This window comes from Gekko japonicus, unplaced genomic scaffold, assembly GCF_001447785.1.
Source record: "Gekko japonicus isolate JY-2015 unplaced genomic scaffold, Gekko_japonicus_V1.1 scaffold456, whole genome shotgun sequence".
Taxonomy (NCBI): Eukaryota; Metazoa; Chordata; class Lepidosauria; order Squamata; family Gekkonidae; genus Gekko; species Gekko japonicus.
In genome coordinates this window covers 1,004,940-1,025,653 of record NW_015170902.1, presented here as the reverse complement: position 1 = coordinate 1,025,653, position 20,714 = coordinate 1,004,940, and the positions used below count along the sequence as shown (strand labels likewise).

Below are 20,714 nucleotides of genomic sequence, written 5' to 3'. Positions count from 1 at the left end.
CAGAATTAAAACTGCTCTCCAGATGACAGAGATCAGCTCCCCTGGAAAAAATGGCTGCTTTGCAGGGTGGACTCTGTGTCATTATACCTTGCTAAGGTCACTTCCCTCCTGCTTGGGTCTCCACTGTGGAGAAAGACTGTAGTTTTCCTAGGTAGAGGCTCCAAGGAGGGGGGAAGAGATGGAAACCTGAAGTCAGAGGGGCAGATAATGGTACGTTGATGGTTGACTGGGTTGCCCCCTCTGGGTTGGGAAATTCCTGGAGATTTGAGGGGTGGAGCCTGGAGAGAGTGGGGTTTGAGAAGGGGTGGGACCTCAGACAGGTACAAAGCCATAGACTCCTCCCTCCAAACCAGTCATTTCCTCATGAGGAACTATTGTTGCCCATTTCCAGGGGAGTGCTGGAGATCACTCAGAATTACAACTGCTCTTCAGATGGCAGAGATCAGTTCCCCTGGAGAAAATGGTAAGCTCTGTGCCATTATACTCTGCTGAGGTTACCACAGCAAATTGACGCTGAGTGCCCAAGGCCAGGGCACCTGCCCAGAGCCTCTTTCTAAAGCTTGTTGTATTTATTTCCACAACAGGCCTTATTCCTAGTTTCATATAAAACATTGCCTGGCTCAAAGGTGACCCCAAAAAGCTATGCCAGCCAGGAAATCAGCCTGGGAAACTATTTGGAAGAGGCTAACTTGCAGATAACTCTCCTTCATCCTAAAGCAATGCATAATTTATAACAATGGGTTTCTCAGGAAAACAGGATCTTACTTTGAACTTAACCTCTTTCATCCCTGACCCAGCTTCCCCTTTAACACATTTACTCTTGGTAGCGTATTTATAACACCTGGAAGTTTCTCCCCATCCTGCACATTGAGGGTCATCAACAGCATATTATCAGCTCTGGGAAAACAATCAAGCTTTGATCAATTCTTTGATCTGCTGGGAGAACCATTAAGCATTTGTTCCAATCTTTGGGAACATTTCAGTAAACACATCAAGTCATTTGCTCTTGGGACAAACCTTTTATATTGCCTTAGGAAACATTTTTCCTATAAATACACGCATGCACCCATCTTCATTCTCTGTGTGTGGGTTTCTCAAAGTTAGCCTCACATCAAGTGCTAGTTGCTTCTCTCCTCCTCAGACCCGAATCTACGAGACTGGTAAATATCACCCATCCTAAACTACTATTTCCCCCACTATGCCCTTTATTTTCTCTTAGCTCTTGTATGTGTGTTTCACAGTGTGCTTATATCTGTGTTTTAGCTCTTTTTTATTTTTCAATAAAAATACTATTAGTTAAACAGCTTGGTTTATTTGAGAGTTCCCTGTGGGAAGGATTCCTGTAAACTTTGGTGGAGATTTTCGCTACTTGCCCCCTCTTGCTCTGACTCATTAAAGCTAATTTCCCACTCTATACAATAGACAGCACTTTGGGTAGCAGCTCTGGGCTCTACAGATATGTCCTGGTTGAACATCATCTGTTGATGAATATCATTTGTTGAGACCCTGCTCTGGGTGACCCCAGACTGGCTACAAGGGACAGGGCCTTCTCTGTGTTAGCACCCTACCTGAAGAATCTGCTTCCCAAAGAGATCCACCTGGCCCATTCTCTATTTTTTTTTAGATATCAAGTGAAAATAATCTTATTTACTCAAGACTTTGGTGGGCTTTTAATGGTGGATGGTTTTTGTTGCTGACGTTTCTGAATGCTGAATTTTAAGTGGTTCTCTCACACATCCTCATCTTCATCTTTCTCCAAAGGAGCCAGAGTGTTCTTCTTCCCTCCATTCTTCTCTGACTACAACCGAGCCCATCCCATACATATAATTCTCATGAGGGAAAATGTTCTATTTTGTTTCTGAAACTGACATCAATACCCTATATTGTGGACTTAACAGCCTGGGCCAACAAGTATGCCCATATTCCTTTCCCCATGCACGGGTCCTACTTAATCGTAGCTTCCATGCTTGAATGCTATCCAGTCCTGATCCAGTGCTGGGGAGTCAGGAATTCTAGCTCCTACTCCTCTTCTGCTCTCCCTCTGTTTCTTCTCAGCCTGATCTACCCACTCGAATCCACCACACTCAAGACTGCATTTTCAGCATCTCACCTCCAGGTACCTCCTCCATAAAGATCTTGAGGAAGCCACCTTGGCTGATGGAGCCCAGATACCGGACAATGTTCTTGTGCTTCAGACGCTTATGGAGAGCAATCTCTTCGTGCAGGGGCTGTGAGTACCTGAAGAGCAGCAGACCCAATTAGCAAAAGAGGGCCGTGACAAGTATGGGAATTGGCTGCCCCTTCAAAGCTTGGCCAGACCTCTCATGAATAACCTCAGACCCCTCAGATCCCATGTGAAGGCAGCCCTAATTCCTGTGTCTGCTGCCCACCTGTGTCATTTACCCACCAGATGTTCCCTACCTGCTGTCCCGCTCTGGAATCTCCTTGATGGCGATGCGCACTTGATTGCTGAGGTCTCGCCCAGCATAGACCACCCCATAGGTGCCCTTGCCCAGAATCACCCTGTCGCCTGATTCCGTGTATTCATAATCATACTGCAGAAGCCAAAAATGAAGGATTAGGGAGACGCCTGGAAAACCTTTCTGGAACTTCTGCCCTGTCCTGCCCTGCAATAGGAACAATCAGCATGCCTGCTAGGCCCTAAGAAAGCTGGGGTCCAATTCACAGTCTTGAAAGAACGCACACTCCAGGCTGCTGAGAGATGCGATGCAGGGCCCTGGTCAGCCTAGGGGACCACAAAGCCAGGCAAGACAGGATTTTTTCTAGGCCTTTAGATTAGGCATGGGTAACCCAAAAAAGGGCCTGCTGGTTATATTAGTTCTAAGTTACACCCTGATGCCCCCTCTCTCCCCTTGCCCCAACTCACCTCTAGCTCCTCTGGGGAGCTGCAGCTGTTACCTTCCTCGCCTGCTTCTGATATGAAAGAACGGACCAATTCACAAAACCTAAGATGGCAGAGAAGGAAGAAAAGGCCTTGGAAGCACAGAAGCTTTTCGCAGTATCCCCAGTTCTCCACGGTTAAGGGGAAAATGCTGTTCAAACAAATTACAAAGATGATCTGACTCCAATGGTAACAAGAGAAAGAAATTTTACTTACAAAAATAGAAGCATATCTTACATGACATATTCATGTAGGTACATTTAACTTATTGTGAACAGATTAACTTCAAAAAGGTTAGCTTGCTACAGCTCCAAGCCCAGGTAAGAGAGAGAGAAAAAGAGGTCCTATATAATGAAACAGAAGGCAAGCAACAGCCAAAGAGGCTCAACAACTAACCCATCAGAGGGTGGGGCCAACTGCCAAGTGTACTCGAGCAGAGAATTCTCTTTCCCCCTTCCCCCCCCCCCGATCCTCTTGCATGCAGATTTACCATATCCAACACTAAGTCCCTCAACAATCCTTTTGTTCCATTCCATTCATTTATTCCATGTTGTATATAATTCGTTTTCACTTATTTTCACAACATGGGTCCGTGTTACTTAGAGCTGTAACATATGAATCAGCTTCCAGATCGGTCCTACAAAAACCTCTCAGTTTTCCCATGAGGGAAAACTGAGACATTGGTGGCTTCCACAGATGTTTTTCTCCATCTTGACTTCCAAAGTATAATGCTGGTCGTTGGTTGTTTTTTGAAGGGTCGGACTCGACTGTGCGACTGAACAACAACAAATCCACACAACAGCGTGTTTTATTTGTCCTTTGTTCTTTTTCCTTGTCATGCTCTCCTTTCATGAAACCTGGTTTTCTATTATCATTTCTGAAAGAACGCCATGCCTTCTGGACAGTGTGCAGTTTCAAGGGCCCCACTCACAACAGCAACATTTTCATCCCATCAGCCCTTTACAGATGCAATTTTCCCTGCTGTGCCACCAGAGGGCTTTTTTGAAGGGTTAAAAATGTCAGCTAGGCTGCCGCCATACGGTTTATAGGCCTGGAGTTTGCCTGCCGAACCTCTGTACAAGTTGGTGCCACACTCCTTCCCTCTTCCTCGCTCATCGTTATCGCTGACCTTGTATTCCTGTCTGTGTAGTGTGTCTCCACTTTAACCGTGAGACTAGTTCCGTTTCTCAGCCTCGACCATCGGTTATTCCTTCCCGCCCGTGGGAAACGGGCCGATTGGCTCGCAGGTGGGTGGGGGGACCTGTTGAATCCTCTATATCACTATACGCTTGTTCTATATTCGTCATTCCTAACAGTGACCATGTTACTGGAACCATAGTACTAACAATAAAGTAAAACCTTTCTTGGAAGCGTGTGCTCTGTTGTTTGGCTGTGAGTCCTGACAAAAAAAAGCCCCAGGTATTGCTATAGGATCATAATGCTACAGCAATTGCCATTTTTTAAAAATGCCCTCAAAACAGACCTCCAGTGGTGAAATGGGGGGGGGGGAGATGCAGGGATACAGGCAACTGACAAGAGGAAACTGTACAGAAAACACCCACATGGGTGCTCCACTGTCAACACAGCAGTAATAAATGCAGAATCAGTGCCATCTGGAAGTAGCCTTGCCAGAGGATATGAGGTCGCCCTAATCCCACCCGCCCTCCAAGGAGCTCAGAATGGCTTTCATGGTTCTCTCTCCCCCATAGCATCCTTATAACCACCCTATGAGGTGAGAATATGCAACTAGCCCAAGATCACCCCAACAGCTTACCTGGAAGGATGCGGACCTGGCTCTCCCAGATCATTGTCCAACACTTGCCACAACATCACACTGGCCCACACTCTGTCCCTGTAGGCACCCCCAACTCACCAGCGGCAGTGATACTGTGTGGGAAAACACAACTGGAAGTCCTCGGCTGTGTGCAGTACATAGAGGAAGCAACACCTCTCATCACATTTGGAGATGCTGGTGAGGAAAAAAGGTGGAAACGAAGGCCGGACATCAGTGCTTTACAGAAGCAGCTCCTCCTCCTTGCCTCATTGGTTATAGCCTATTAAGCTCTTCATGGTTTGGGATGAGGCGAGTTTCTGTGAGGGGTAGCATCCTGCCTCTCATCCTGCTTGATTTTGCCCACCAGTTAAGGTCACCATCAGAAGCCCTGCTCTGTGTCCCCCCCCCACACACACACTTTCACAGGCTAGATGAGGAAGCCCCAGAGACAGGACCTTCTCAGTGGTGGCAGAAGCTCACCTAGTGCCACATCTACAAGTGTTTAGATTTTGGGCCTTTGAGTTCTCCTGTTTTATCATAGTTCTGTTAATGGCAGCTGCTTTATGTCCAGTGTTGTTTTTAAAAGGGTCTTTGTAAGTTTATGCTGTCTCATTTTAAAATCTTCCTATTTTAATTTGCTGTCATTTCTAAATTGCTTTTGCTGTGCATTTTAATTTTTAAAATGTTTTATTGTTATTTATTATTGCTGCAAGCTGCTGTGTAGATATTTATACAGTACGGCAGGCAGGGCCGGATCACCCGCTAGGCGAACTAGGCATTCGCATAGAGTGCCAGGCCCTGGATGGGGCGGGCGGCAGGCCCTGGATGGGGTGCCAAAGTTCGCCTCCCCCCCCAAAAGCCCACGTGCCACCTAAGTGTGCCACCGAAGTTCACCTCCCCCCTGCTCCACTGCCGAAGCAGCTGCGTAGCCACCCAGCCCCGGGTCCCCCGCCGCTGAGCTCTGGATGGGGCGCTGAACTGCGCCTCCCCCCTCATCCTCCCCCCCCTCCGTCTGGGCTCTGCCTGGGGAGCCGCTTGCCGGAGCCCCCTCCGCCGCCTCCTCCTCCGGCCAACCCACTCGGCCTCCTCTTACCGGCTCTGCAGCATCCTTTCCCCACAGGGATGGGAGCCCCCGCTGACCCCGGAGATCTGCGCCCAGCCTCGCACTGTGGATGGAGGCGCGGACGCGTGGGCGGCGCTAGCGCTGCTGCTTTCGGCTGGGCTCAGCCATTGATAGGAGGCAGCCGAAGGTGGCCATCCACCATGGCGCTCTGCAGCTGTTCCAGGCCGGCCGGGTCTTGGGCCGCCTCTGCCAGGTGCGCTGCAGCAGCAGGAGCTGCTGACGGCTGCCCTGCACTGGGGAGCCTCGGCTCGGCTGGCTTGCGGGGGGAGGCTCCCCTGCAGGATGCAGAAGCCGTGAAGGGGAGCCGGAGAGCAGCAGTGGCCGTAGTGGTGGGTAAGTGAGAGAGGCAGTGGGCGAGACGGGGAGGGTGCGGGAAGGCCGGCCGGCCGGCCACTAGTCAACTGGGAGGTCTTCAGGCCCCACCGGGAGGTTGGCATCTGCGCTCACCTAGGGCGCAGAAACACCTCGAGCCGGCCCTGACGGTGGGACACAAATACTTTAAATTTAAGAAATAAAATGGATAGCCTCTCTGCAAAATCCCACCATCCAGCTGTTCCTGTAGCAGCCTTTTGGGGCTAAGATTTTGGAAGAGCGACTGGATTCAACTGCTGACCTAATGAACTCAGTGGGGGCACAAGGGCTGGTTCCCTACAGCTGAGGACTTGGGTTCTGTCCTGTCACCAGAATCCATTTGTCCTGCTGCCATCCTTAGGAGGGATGCATTGTTCTTTGAATGATGAGAACCAAGTGCATCTTCTGCAAGGTCATCATCCTCCATTCATGTACAGTGTTCTATTTAAACAAATATGTTTAATATCAGGTTTTGTTGCTCTTACTGCAGAAGTGACCAGGTCCATATTCTTGGCATGGAGCAAACTATACAATTTACAAATATTAATCACTTCCAGTATTAAATTTAGTCATCCTTTAGAAGAATAGTGCTTATTTCAGAATTGATGCAATCTGTACCTGTGACGTTGCTTTCTACTGAGTCAGACTCGTGGTCTATCAAGAACAGTCGTCTACTCAGACTGGCAGCGGCTCTTCAGGATCTGAGACTGAGGTCCTTCACATTACCTCCTATCTGATCCTTTTAAGTGGAGATGCCAGGGATTGTACTGGGGACTTTCTGTGTACAAAGCAGATGAACCAGGGCCCCTCCTCTTGGGAGCAGAAGTAGCTAAAATGGGATGTGCTTAATCAACATGAAAAGCCAATGTACACAAATGCTATTAGCATTGAGAGTTGCATGCCTGTATATGCAAGACAAAAGGCCTATAGTTCAATGGCAGCGCACATGCTTTGCATTATGCATAAGGCTCCCTTTCAATTCCTGGAACTGCCAGTTAACAGATCTCAGATAACTAAGGGTCAAGCCAGAGGTGGATCTCTCCTAGCCTTTTTCATACAGGGAGAAGATTTAACCCCTCCACTCCCACATAGTTCTGCTAATCAAAGCTCACTTCCCTGACTTCTTTGAAGGAACAGAGTACTTATCTTTTTGCCCATCTTTCTTTTTAAAGCACTGTATAGAAATATTGATTTCTAAAAGCCCCTGCCTTCCCCTGGGATGTCGTTCTGGTACCATGCTGTGTTGTATTTCCTGTTGAAGCCAAATGGCCTGCACATTTGGCCGGAGAAACTTTATAGCCCTGCTATATAACCACACATTCCTTCACACTTCCATGCTGGAAGCTAAGCCAGCATGTCAGAAGCTCACGTAGGCGATGGACGGGCTGGAGTTGGGGGCCATGTGACTGCAGGCGTGGTTTCCAAACTCCCAGCCTATGCCTAGTTGTACCCATGACAAATAAGAAATGGGCACATCCCCTGTCTACTCCTGATTGGCTGATGGCCACGGCTGGTCATGATTAGATTGGGGTTTAATTGTCTGATCCCTTAGAAGAGAGCTCTCTGTTCCTACTCTCTCTCTACTTGTTTGAATTGCACCTGGAAATGCTGTCCCAGGTGGAACAAAGAACTGCTTTGTGAGCTGAGCACATGGCGTGCAAAGATGGGATTCTTACTAAAAATCCCTTGGTGATACCTGGATTATCACACTGGACAATCTTGAACTCTTGGAAGCTCCTGCATGTGGTAACTATGACTTATTAATGTTTAGTTAAGGCAAACTGACCTAGCCTTTCTTGTTTTGAAATCCTTATGGTCTGATTGCAATACTCTGTGCTGAATAAAATATTATTCTTGTTTCTAACTTGTCTTGAGGTTGTAACTGAATTCTAAGCCTAAATCTTGCAGCCTGAACGCTGACCACATCTGCTACCTAGGTAAAAGTTTGCATCTCTGGGAAGGAGGTGCTAGTGTGTTAAGTCCCAGATGCCAACTCAGAGATCTGTGTCTCTGCTCTGAGCTGGAGGGGATTATAGAATACTGAGAGATTCTGGTTTAATGTATTGAAAAGTGTAGGCTTCCCCCTCGTTCCTGGACAGGCTTGAGGGGCAGAAACCTATACAAGCACTGTAAAGAAATTGCAAGTAGATAAATAGGTACCACTTCGGTGGGAAGGTAACAGCGTTCCGTGCGCCTCGGTGTTTAGTCATGCTGGCCACATGACCACGGAAATGTCTTCGGACAGCGCTGGCTCTTCGGCTTTGAAACGGAGATGAGCACCGCAACCCTAGAGTCGGATTCGACTGGCTTTCGAGCAAGGGAACCTTTACCTTTACTTAAAGAATATGGAGGGGCCAGTTTTGGTTCATTACTCTGGGCGAAGAGGAAAAGATACAGCCCCTTAACCCTTTTTGTGCAGCTTTGATCCAAGTCAGGGCTCTGCACAGTTGTAACTGATTACAAAAATGCTGGGAAGACCTGATCATGGCTCTCCTGGTGTCTTGTCTGTTTTGCTCCTAAGGCTGGCAAAGATCTTAATAGAAAGCCACGTTCTCCTTGAGATGCTCATTTTCTGTGTGCAAAGAGGTATATTTTTAAATGGAGGCGCATCAGATCGCCCTGTGTGGCCTCAAGCATTGCAGCCTAGAGACAGGTTGAGCACCTCAGTGAAAACAAGGCCTGGAGGAGAGATCCAGCAGCTCCCTCCTTCCCATGCCTCTCTTGCAGGGGAGGAGGAGGTAAGCAAGCCGGCAGAAGCACCAAGCCAGCATGTCATCCAACACAAGCCATTTCAACTGCATTAAAAAGTTATCACCTGACTCCACGGATGGAAGATGCCGGAAATGTCCAGGTCGAAATTCCTTCCTGCGGGGACCAATTAAAAAAAATCAAAATAAAGTGACGCCCCCCCAATAACCAATGCCTCCCCCCCAAAAAAAAATCCAAAACAAAAGCGAACTTCCCCAACTATGTGAGCACCAAGTAGTCATTATCACCACTAGGGATAAGAAGAGAGAAGAAGAGATTGGATTTATACCCCACCTTTCACTACCCAAAGGTGTCTGAGTGGCTGACAAACTCCTTTCCCTTCCCCTCCCCACAACAGACACCCTGTGAGGTAGGTGGGGCTGAGAGAGCTCTTGACAGAAACTGCTCTTTTTCAAGGACAGCTCTTATCAGAACTATGGCTTGCCCAAGGTCATCCAGCCAGGTGCAAGTGGAGGAGTGGGGAATCAAACCCAGTTCTCCCAGATTAGAGTCCGCACACTTAATCACTACACCAAACTGGTAACCGGAAGAGACCCCCCCCCCACCTCCCCACAAAATCAGGAGTAGGCAACTTTTCTGGGCACAAGCGCAAAAACAAGCAAACAACAAAACCCACCCACGTTTACTTGTGAAGGTGCTCCTGACCTAGCAAAGGCAAAAGTAAGGAGAGTGAGAAAGAGATTTTTTTCAGACACGCTGGGAGAAAGCTGCACCCCAGTGGTACTGCCAGCACCTTAGGAACACACGTGGGACCCAGAGGTTGGATGTGTGGGCCCAGAGGGCAATGACAGACCCAAGACATGCCTTGTCTTTTCCAACCCACCAGATCCAGTAATGCTTTCAGCATCTCAGGGTCTTGCTTCAGTTGCATGGGCAGAGAACTCTGTGCTGAGCAGAAAGCCTGGTCACCATTTGGCACAGAGACCGGGGTCTGCCCGCCCCTGCGCTACGCTATCCTGGACATACCTCCTCCAGGGAGCAGACGTGGGTCAACGTCACGGACCTCTCGCCTTCTGTGTTGCAGACGCTGAGCTGGGAGGGCTGCAGCACTCTGGCCAGCTCTAAGATCAGCACCTGCCAATGAAGGCGCACAGAACATGAAGACCAAGCCCCAGCAGGCCCTGCACAGCCTCTCATCCCCTGCGGCAACAACCAGTGGGATTCTCCCGTATCATGGAATGCAGTGGGGGTTAGTCCCGGAAGGAATTCTTGGAAGCACTGCTCCCCTCCTCTGCTTTAACCTCACAACAACCCTGCAAGGCAGGTTAGACACAGAGAGACTGGCCCACGGTCGTTCAGAGTGGGGATCTGAACCCAGGAGGTTAGCTGTGTGACCACTTTTCTACCTCAAAGTGTCTTTGGGGATGGGAGTTATTTGCAAGTGGAGAAACAGTGAGGGGTGGGTGGGTGCTTAACCCTTCCCCTGGTACTCTGGCTGTTCTCCCCAGCGACATTTGGATGCCATGTAATGAGAGGGCTTGTGGGTCAGCCACACAGTTAATAAATACTGTGTGTGTGTCTTCACCCAAGGAAGAAAACTGTGCTCTGAAAGACTGTCCTGGCAGAGGGTTGAAACGGTAGGAGCCTGAGCCCAGGTACAGCATCCCCGCGTGTAGCTGCTATCAGGTGTGGAAGACTGTGGTGTATACAGGGCTGAAGTTCTGAAAGATGGGCAGGTGGGAAACCAGAAATCAAAAGGGTTCACCTCCCAAGCTGAAAACACACTCAGCTCTGTAAGAGCAACCAGTTTTGCAGTGACTTTGCAGTGACAGCCAGAACCCACAGCGTGGGCGGGCAGACAACTTTTCCTACCCTAACCTCCAGAAATCCTGACCCCACCTCAAAAATCTGCAATTAGCATTGCCCACGCAATTTAACTTACATTTATCTTACATCCATTATTCTGCTTTTTCTAGTACTGAGGAGGCAGAAGAAGCTACAGAGGGTACTGATAACCTAACTAAGCCCCAGAAATCCCAACCAATTTCCTCAGGCTAAATAGAATCCATTTATATTTGCAGGATTCAGGACTAGAAACCAGACTGAAAACAGCCATCTTGAAATCCATACTGTAATTTTTCAAAAATTCTTATTGTGTGTTTGGCTGTCTCCATCTGGATCAGCGGCAGTTTGCACATTCGTGTTTCTGCACAGCCCAATGATTTTCAGCCACACCCTGGCATCATTTAGTTGCCTGACCCAGCCTTCCATGACCCGGGGGGAAATCGATTTCACCCACAGCTCAGGAGAAAATCTGGCTGCAAGGCAGACAGACAGACGTGGAATTCCACCACCACAGCTACCACATAGCCACAAAGCTACTTGGCACACTGCTCAAGTTGGGGGCTGAACAGCAAATGCAAGACGAGGCTGATCTGAGGCTCTGTTCATGAGTGCTCATGGCTGATGAGAAAGTCAGTTCACCTGCCGAACATTTTTGCTGAAAGTTCTCAGCATCCCAACGTACCGGGCATTGCTCTGTGGAAACAAAGGTCTGGCATGACTCCATCAAGAATCCCAACCAGAAATCCACCAGCTCCTGTTTGGGTGACCATATGTCTGAAGGAGTCTTGAAGTGACTGTATATGGTGTATGTCTCCTTGATGGAATTCAGGTACCTGGGGTGGGCAGGGGAAGGAAGAGAGAAAGAGAAATGCTCTCTTGAATAGCTTATCTCAGACAGGCTTCCACTTCTCTGATGCAAAACTGCACATTTTGTGTCTTTTTTAAAAGCCCTGAATAGTGCTTAACTTGCAATAGAAGAAAATCTGCAGGCATAGAATCATAGAGTTGGAAGGGACCTCTAAGGTCATTTAGTTTAACCCCCTGCACAAGGCAGGAAATTCACACATACCTCCCCCCCACATCCCCCGCAACAGCTGTTTCATGCCCAGAAGATGACAAAAAAATCTGCAGGATCTCCAGTCAAACTGGCCTGGAGAAAAATTGCTTCCTGACCCCAAAGTGGTGATCAGCATTTCCCTGAGCATGTAAGAGGGGCCACAAGAACCAAGCACTGATACAACCCTTCCTGCCCTCCCTCTCATGAGCTGCCTAAGTTCACAGAATCAGCATTGCTGACAGATGACCATTTAGCCTCTGTTTGAACACCTCCAAAGAAGGAGAGCGTACCACCTCCCGGGGAAGCCTGTTCCACTGAGGAACCACTCTAACTATCAGGAAGTTCTTCCTAATGTTTAGCCAAAAACTCTTCTGATTTAATTGCAACCTGTTGGTTCTGGTCCGACCTTCTGGGGCAACACAAATCAACTCCACACCATCGTCTATATGACAGCCCTTCAAGTACTTGAAGACGGTTACCTTATCACCTCTCAGTCATCTCCTCTCCAGGCTAAACATACCCAGCTCCTTCAACCTTTCCTCATAGGATTTGGTCTCCAGACCCCTCACCATCTTTGTTGCCCTCCTCTGGACACGTTCCAGCTTGTCTATATCCTTCTGAAATTGTGGTGCCCAAAACTGAACACGATACTCTAGGTGAAGTCTAACCAGAGCAGAATAAAGTGATACCATCACTTTGCGTGATCTGGACACTATACTTCTGTTGATACAACCCAAAATGGCATTTGCCTTTTTAGCTACCACATCACGCTGCTGACTCATGTTCAGTGTATGGACTACTAAGACCCCTAGATCCTTTTTGCACATACTACTGCCAAGACCAGTCTCCCCCATCCTCTAATTATGCATTTGATTTTTCCTACCTAAATGCACAACTTTACGTTTATCCCCATTGAAATTCATTACATTTCTTTTAGCCCAGTTTTCCAGCCTGTCAAGATCATCTGCCCCAGCAGAGATTAGAATAGTAAAGCATAGCAAGTTGTACTGTAGCCTTACATTTATAAAGGATCCTGGGAAGTATAGTTCTAGTATCCTTAAAGTCAGCTGGTTAGAAGTAGCCTTCCTGATTAGTTCTATACAGCCTCCCTTTCCTTTGATACATTTGCCGGGGGAAAGTTATCTATTATCCTCCTCCTCCCAGTGTGTGTTTGTAATCTCATAGCTAACAAAACGGGAGAAATTCAGCTTCTTTTACCACATGAATCACTCAAAGACTCAGGACTTTAAGGCTCCTAACAACTCTATGAAAACTGAACCTTTGGATGCTTAAAAGTTAAATAAAAGTTGATTCTAAAGGAGTAATGATTGAGTGTTAAATACAAGTTGATTCTAAAGGAGTAATGATTGCGTGTTAAATACCTTCCAGTGTGCCTCGCTGCCTTGCAACTGCCAACTCAAGAGGAAAATCTGAGGTTAATGAGCCAAATCGATGGCTCTCTTGCAAGCAACGAGACCCAGCTGCGAGCCACCGATAAAGGATGGGGCTTCAGATGGGGTAGGTGTGGGAGCAATTCATCAATTTTCTGGAGATGCGAAACCACACCACCGGGGCCTATTCCTGTCTGCAACTCCTAAACCTTTGGCTTCAACCCCGGACCTGCTTGACTACGCCTCTTGAACCTGCTCAGACTCTCCTTCTTGGATCCTCCGCTGGCTTCCCTTGTGTGTGACTCTTGGACTGAACTCTCAACTTTGCACTTCTGGTTAGTGATTCTGTCTCGTCCCTATTGGTCTCAGCTGAGTTTGCTCTGACCCAGGACAGGTAGTTACCCGGATCCTCCTTCCCCCCCCCTTCTTGAAGATGGCTAAAACATTTGCCCGCCTCCAATCTTCTGGCACCTCATCTATTCTCCAAGAATTTTCAAAAATAATGGACAGAGGCTCAGAAATTACATCCACAAGTTCTTTTAGTACCCTTGGATGCAGTTCATCTGGCCCCAAATACTTAGTTTCATTTAAAGAAACTACGTGTTTATGTACTACCCCTCTGCCGATCCTAGGCTGCAACTCCCTTCCCTCATCATGTGTTCTGTTTTTGCCATGTTGAGCACTGTTTCCCTCACATGAAAAGACTGAGGAAAAGTAGGAATTGAGCAGTTCTGCCCTCTCTTCATCACCTGTCCCCACTTTCCTGTCCCCACAATGAGCCTACCATGTCCCTGCTCTTTTTCTTACTTTGAACATAAGAAAATAATCCTTTTTTGTTGTTTCTAGCATCTCTTGCTAGCCTAAGCTCATAGTGAGCTTTAGCTTTCCTAACTCTCTCTCTACAAGCACTGGTTATTTGGCTACGTTCATCCTTGGTTATAAGGCCCACCTTCCACTTTCTAAATTAGTCTTTTTAAATTTCTCATAAGAACATAAGAGACGCCAATGTTGGATCAGGCCAAAGGGCCATCCAGTCCAACACTCTGTATCACACAGTGGCCAGAAATACCAGGTGCCATCAGGAGGTCCACCAGTGGGGCCAGGACATTAGAAGCCCTCCCTCTGTTGACCCCCCCAAGCACCAAGAAGACAGAGCATCACTTGCCCCAGAGTCCCTATCTATACCTTGTGGCTAATAGCCACTGATGGACCTCTGCTCCATATGCTTATCTAATTCCCTTTTGAAGCCGTCCATGCTTGTAGCTGCCACCACTTCCTGTGGCAGTGAATTCCATGTGAATTCCATTTCTCAAGTCTTTAGAAAGCTGGTTATGGAGCCACCTTGGCTTCTTTAGGCCCCTCCCATTTTTCCTTCTCATAGGAATCGTTTGTGAGTGTGCCTTCAGTATTTTGCTCTTAAGAAACTCCCATCCCTCTTGAACTCCCTTCTCCTTAAGTATTTCTGACCATGGGATTCTACCCAGCATAACTTCAAGTTTGTCACAATTTGCTTTCCTGAAGTCCAACCTATATGTCTGACTACGTACAGCTTTTACCTTCCCCAAGACTGTAAATTCCATAACTACAGGGTCACCGCTACCCAGTCACCATCTTCTTTCCATCAAGTGGGTTCTCATTTATCAGAACACAGCAGATCCTTGCCATTCCAGGATTTGATGATCTCACTTATTTGCTACAGTCTCCAGCAAGTTCCACACCATCATTGGAATCGTTACCTTGTTACATTTTGTGAGTGGTTTTGCTACTGCAGGGCAGCTGACCCCCAATATCCAGCATTCACAGATTTCGCCAAAGAAAAAAAAAAGATCCTGGGAACGGATCTTCCACAAATGGTGAGGGTCTACTGTAAGTAACTGCAGAATGATTATAACTACCTTTTGGCGCTAATTCCCAGTAAAAAAAAATAGACCATGAAGATACACAGGATCATTCAGTAACATGAAAAGAGGCCTTTGTCCTATTATATATTAGATCTACAGCACAAAAAAAGAAATTATGTGCCCTTCCAAAAACTGCGGTCACTGATGTTTTTCATATTCCAATTCATTTCTGCTGTCCTCAGGGTATTAGCATCCAGTTAGAGTCTTTGACCCAGCACCCAGAGGAGCCAACGTTCCCAACCACATACCAAACAGGGGCGTTGAGCTTGTAAAGTTTCTCTGAGGCTTGAATGATTTTGTCCATGTCAGCAGCCAGAATACTTGCACCCAGGTAGAAACCAACATCCCAGTAATGCTCCATCTTCTCTAAGCACCCCTTGCGACCAAGGACACAGCTCAGCTTCATACCTGGGAGGAAAAAAGAAGAGACTTTTCTACAGGTGAAACAAATTTTGTTAGGGTGGGGGGGCAGTGTTGTTCCCTCTAAGCTGATTTAGTGTGAGCTAGCTCACGGTTTTTTAGCCTCCGGCTCACACATTTTTGTCTTCGCTCAGGAAGGACGGCTCCAGAGCCAACTAATTTATGCAGTAGCCAAATCGCTCGCTCACAACTTTAATGGCAGTAGCTCACAAAGTAGAATTTTTGCACACTAGACTCCACAGCTTAGAGAGAGAGCACTGAAGGTAGAATTCTCAAGCAAATCCCCAAATATGTTATGGCTTTCTGGCTCAAAAATGAGTGCCTCCCAGGAGGTGCATCTTGGCCTGCGAGCCCTTTGACTTGGTCATAGATACAGATTTTCTTATGTCAACATGCTTGGAAACCTCTCTGTAGGGGCAAGCTGGGAGGAGCCCCTCCTGTTTGTAAACAGTAACCAAACATCTGCCCCCCCAAAACAAAGAGTAGATCCCTTGCTGCAGGAAATGTTTCAGAAGAGGCCAGGAGGCACTGTATCCAGAGGTCATTTCGGGGGGGATCGGGGGGGATTGCAGTTCCCCCGGGTGAGGTGCGGAGGGCAGGGCACATGACAAAGCCCCGCCCCCTGCTTCCGGCCGCCCTGCTTCCGGCCCTCATTCACCCAGGAGGAGGCAGGAGAAGAGGGAGGGTAAGTTGCTTCCTCCCTGCCTCTCCCCACCCCTGCCTGCCTGGGGCCAGGGAGGGCCTTCGCGGGGCTTCCTTGCACGCCCGCCGGCCTTGCAGGTCCACCGCCGGGCCCCTCATGGGGCTCGGCAGTGGAGCTGCAAGGCCGGCGGCGGCCGGGACCGTTGGGGGAGGTGTGTGTGGCCTTATGACACACTTCCGGTGATGTCAGGGGGTGTGGCCTTATGACACACTTCTGGTGATGTCAGGGGGTGTGGCATATGCTAATGAGTTATGCTAATGAGTTCCCCTAGCTCTTTTTCTACGAAACGACCCCTGACTGTATCTGTACCTGAAGGAGCACCTATTCAGAAGCAACAGCCTCCATTGTGCGAGGAGTGTGGCCTTGGAGACTCCCAACAGTTTGTGACTGGTCTTACCCTAGCCATGTTGTGGTGGTTCCCACTACCCTTTCTCAAAATTCCAAAAGTGCCTGTAAGCGTAGAAATTCCACCTGCATTAGCTGAACTGCTTGGGGAAAAACACACACACAACCCACTCTCATTTATATTTTGCTTGACTTGAATGTGTCCTGATATTACCAATCATGATGCTGTTGGATCGAGCATGAAGAGATTGAATTGGGCAAGCTGATGTTTAACAGCTGTCAACAAGAGTTACATGCTTTCAGACTTAACTGCCAAAGACTGTTTAACCAGTTAACCACCTGGCAGCCTTTCTTAAAGGATTGCGATGTCTACTTCTCACACATATTTGACACTGCTTTCCTGTAGTCCCCTTGTGAGAGAAAAGGAAAAGGAAACTGGCGCACCTATCTGCCGGAGTTGCACAGAAGTTTCAAACTTGTGCCCAGCAGCCATGAGGAAGACTACAGAGTTAATCCCGGGATGCAGGCTGGGTTCCGTTAAGAAGGCCTTGTGGTACCTGCAAAGTGAAAAGTGTAAAGAAGCTTCAGATTGAGGAACTAAGAAAAGGCTTCCTCCACTCTTTGGCACAAGATTGGGACCTGATTTAAACATGACACCAGCTGAATTAAGAGCGCTCACTTGGGACATGGCACTTACGTGGCGGTTTATTTACTCTGGGCCACTACCCATGCAACGTACTTACACAGCATGCCACTCCAGGCAAACGCCCTTAAGAATCACCTTCATACCCTCAGCCATGTTGAGACTGATATCCAGAAAACATCCCTGCTCCCCAGAAGCGCAGGCCCCAAGGAAGACTTTCTGTTCCTGCGGCACCCCACCTTCTTCCATATCAACCCTAGCCAAATCAAGGTAAAGTCAATAGGTATTTCAGAGTAACCCTTTCTTGCCTTGATAAGTTTGGCCTGCTGGGGCTTCTAAAAGGGCCTTTTCTGTGGTGGCTCCCTCTCTCTGAACCACCTTAATCGAAATGGTTAGAAAGGCTTTCTCTAGTTTGGAAGAGGTTGTCAAACATTTCTTTTTTGAATAGCCTTTGGATATTTCCATTTACTGCATGTATAGCCAACATGCAGTGTGGCATTGTAGTTAGTGTGTTAGGTTTGGACTGGAGAGACCCAGGTTCAAATCCATACTTGGTTAGGAAGCTTGCTGGGTGGCCTTTGACCACCATTCCTACCCATTCCACATCAACTCCTTCCTTTCCCCCTTCCAGTGAGATTTACACTTGAAAATGTAAATGTCAGCGTAGTATGATTTACACCAAGCCTCTCCTCCACAGCTTTTCCCATAAAAATGTCTCAGTACGGTTTCCCACCACATATCTATCTGACAAAGTCAGCTGTGACCCATAACAGCTCATACCAAAACAAATGTAGTTAGTCTTTAAGGTGCTGCTGGATTTTCTTTTATTGATCTCCACTCAGTCTGTTAGCCTTGTCTACCTTAAAGGATCATTACAAAAATACACTGGAAGAGGGGAGATTCATGTAGACTGCTGTGAGCTCCTTGCACAGAGGACAGGATTGAACCTTGGGCCCCGTCTTCTGTAAACAGCTGACCTAGTGGGGGGTGATTTTCGACTTGATGATCATTTCAAGTTTGCTTTTGTTGCACTGCAATCCATGCATTTTGTTTTATGTCTGGAGTGAGCGGGAAAGACAGCCCAGCAAGTGCTTTCAGACCATCGATACACTGGTTGAAGAGACCATGGCTCAGTGACAGAGCGCCTGCATGGCATGCAGAAGGTTCCAGGTTCGATCCCGGGCATCTCCAGCTAGAAGGACCAGGTAGGAGGTGATGTGAAAGTCCTTCACGGCAGATCCTGGAGAGCCGCCGCAGGTCAGAACAAACAATACTGACTTGGAAAGACCAGTGGTCTTGGAAAGATCTTCCTCACCAGTAAAAAGCCTGATCTCGGTTCTCAGCATCTGTGAAGCCGGAATCAATGAACATGTCTTTGTAGATGCGGCCACACATGCAGTACAAGTCAGGCGCCACCCCTTCAGGCCTTTCCACCAGTGGCAGAAGAACAGAGAGCGCCTTCTGGCGGTCACTGGGCTGGTTCCGCCTGCAAATACATTGCACAAATGCTCAGCATAAAAGGGACATAAAGAGCCAGCCAGTGCCAGCTTCAGAGTTTGAGGGGCCTTTGAGCAAAATGCTCTCAAGTGGGTTCTCCCCTGCCCCTGAGTGAGCCGCCTGCTTTGCTGCTAACAGTCATACCCCCCCCCCCCCGTCCCTGGCTGTGGGCCCGATTAGCACTATGCCCCCCGGAAGGAGAAACAGAGGCTGTGAGCAGCGCCTTCTCGTGGCTCCTCTGCCTGCACACTCCCTCAAATATGGCGAGCAACACACAGCAACGGCAAGAGGAGAGGCTGAAAGGCTCCAGGTGTTGGCAGTGGGTCCCCTTCCTGGGGTGCAGGCTTTGCCTGGTGCCCCACAGTACTGACCCCCGGACAGGGCCATCACACAGCAACACAGAAGACAAACAATCAATCCTTCTTAAGGGGAACAGCTGTCCTGATACCCTCGTCTAGAAGGATTTCATGCCTCTAGGCCCGGGGAGCCATGGAGATCTCTGGGACTGGGGACAAAGCTGGGCTGGTTCTTTGGCCAAGCCACCCAAGCTCAGAGGCCCCTCAAAACCTGACGTTGGCACAGGGAGCCCACAGAGATCCACTCCTGGCTGACCAGTGCTGGCACGGACCTAGCCCGAGGAAACAAAATAACTTCAACCTGCCCAGCTCAGCAATGTTCCTCACCTGTCAAGAGCAAAGGCGTAGTGGAAGCAGATGTTGTGTTGCTCAGCGATGTTGCAAGTGGGCAGGGTCTGCAAGGTCTCCACCAGAACGATGATGGCATCAAAATCCTGAAGGGGATATCAAGAGAAGCTGCCTTGCACGAAACACACAGTCATCCTCTAGACCAGGGATGTTACTGGATTTTGTGGATACCCTGTCCCTGTTTGCGCATTATAATCACACATACTGGGAGCTGTGAACTGCATGTAATCGGAGCATGTACTATCCATGACCCTAACCCATGCACACTGTTGCCATGGTGTATGACCAGGGGCAATGCATGTATTTACCATGCGTATACAATATTGCTGTTTGTGAATGCAAACCCTGGAAAATCCAGCAGTCAGTTTGCGCATGCTGAGGCTGTTCACAGTACACTGTGATTGTGCATATTGGGAAGACTGCGAGTAATGCGCACACCTGACATGCGTGGTCAGTAGGCTCCTGGTATGCAGGACTGTAATGTCTGGAAAGCTCTACTGTTTCCATTTGAAAGTTTCTAACATGGGATCTCACTACTCAGAACTAAAACACAGTGGTCTTTCCTCCCCTGACCATAGTAACAAAACTGGAAAGAGGTGTTCTCGTTCAAAGCGATGCCAGTTCTATGTGTGTGTCAATTGCATAAAAATTGTGTAAAAAAGCCAGACAAATGAGGAACAATTGGCAACAAGTGAAATGAAAAGGCTCCCCCACATAAGAAAATAGAAAGCAACGGAAAAGGGTATATTTGAACACCCTTGCAATGTAAAATCAAACCCAGTTTCACCCAGGCTAATGTAGTTCCTTTACAAGAACTGTACCCGTGACACCAGAAAATCTAGCTAAATGGTACCCAAATATGTTGAATGATTGCTGGAAATGTAAACAAAAAACCGGTTCATTTTTTCACATGTGGTGGACATGCAAAGTTGCCAAAAAAAAATAGGATATGGATTCATGAGATATTGCAAAAGATATTAGATATAACTGTTCAATTTGTACCAGAACTGTTTTTATTAAATATAGTACCAGAGACATTTAAGAAACCAGATACATATATACTCATGCATGTACTAACTAGGTCTAGAATTTTATATGCCAAATATTGGAAGAAGGAAGAAGTCCCATCAAAAGAAGAAACAATCTACAAATTATTGGAAACAGCAGAAATGGATAAACTGACTTTACAACTACAAGAAAAACAAGAAGAAACCTTTGAAAAGAATTGGGCAAGAGTTTACAAATGGTTGGAGGGCTATCTTAAGAAACCTTAAAAACAGGTTATAAGCTCTCAACATGAAAACTAAAAAATGAAACATGTGTATACAGGATAGATTCCATTTAGACAA

General features: G+C 47.7%; 1 protein-coding gene across 1 annotated transcript in view; it reads right to left on the bottom strand.

Moving 5' to 3' along the window:
• Nucleotides 1–20,714, bottom strand: part of MAP3K6 (mitogen-activated protein kinase kinase kinase 6) — a 100,255-nt gene that overhangs the window by 29,439 nt on the left and 50,102 nt on the right. The window contains exons 6-16 of the mRNA XM_015418605.1: nucleotides 19,345–19,451; nucleotides 18,480–18,650; nucleotides 16,966–17,078; nucleotides 15,302–15,461; nucleotides 11,387–11,537; nucleotides 9,886–9,993; nucleotides 8,966–9,015; nucleotides 4,776–4,871; nucleotides 2,888–2,966; nucleotides 2,422–2,555; nucleotides 2,111–2,238 (exon numbers count right to left, since the gene is read on the bottom strand). Of these exons, the coding sequence (XP_015274091.1) occupies nucleotides 2,111–2,238; nucleotides 2,422–2,555; nucleotides 2,888–2,966; nucleotides 4,776–4,871; nucleotides 8,966–9,015; nucleotides 9,886–9,993; nucleotides 11,387–11,537; nucleotides 15,302–15,461; nucleotides 16,966–17,078; nucleotides 18,480–18,650; nucleotides 19,345–19,451 (1,297 nt within the window). The remainder of the gene's footprint in view (nucleotides 1–2,110; nucleotides 2,239–2,421; nucleotides 2,556–2,887; nucleotides 2,967–4,775; nucleotides 4,872–8,965; nucleotides 9,016–9,885; nucleotides 9,994–11,386; nucleotides 11,538–15,301; nucleotides 15,462–16,965; nucleotides 17,079–18,479; nucleotides 18,651–19,344; nucleotides 19,452–20,714) is intronic.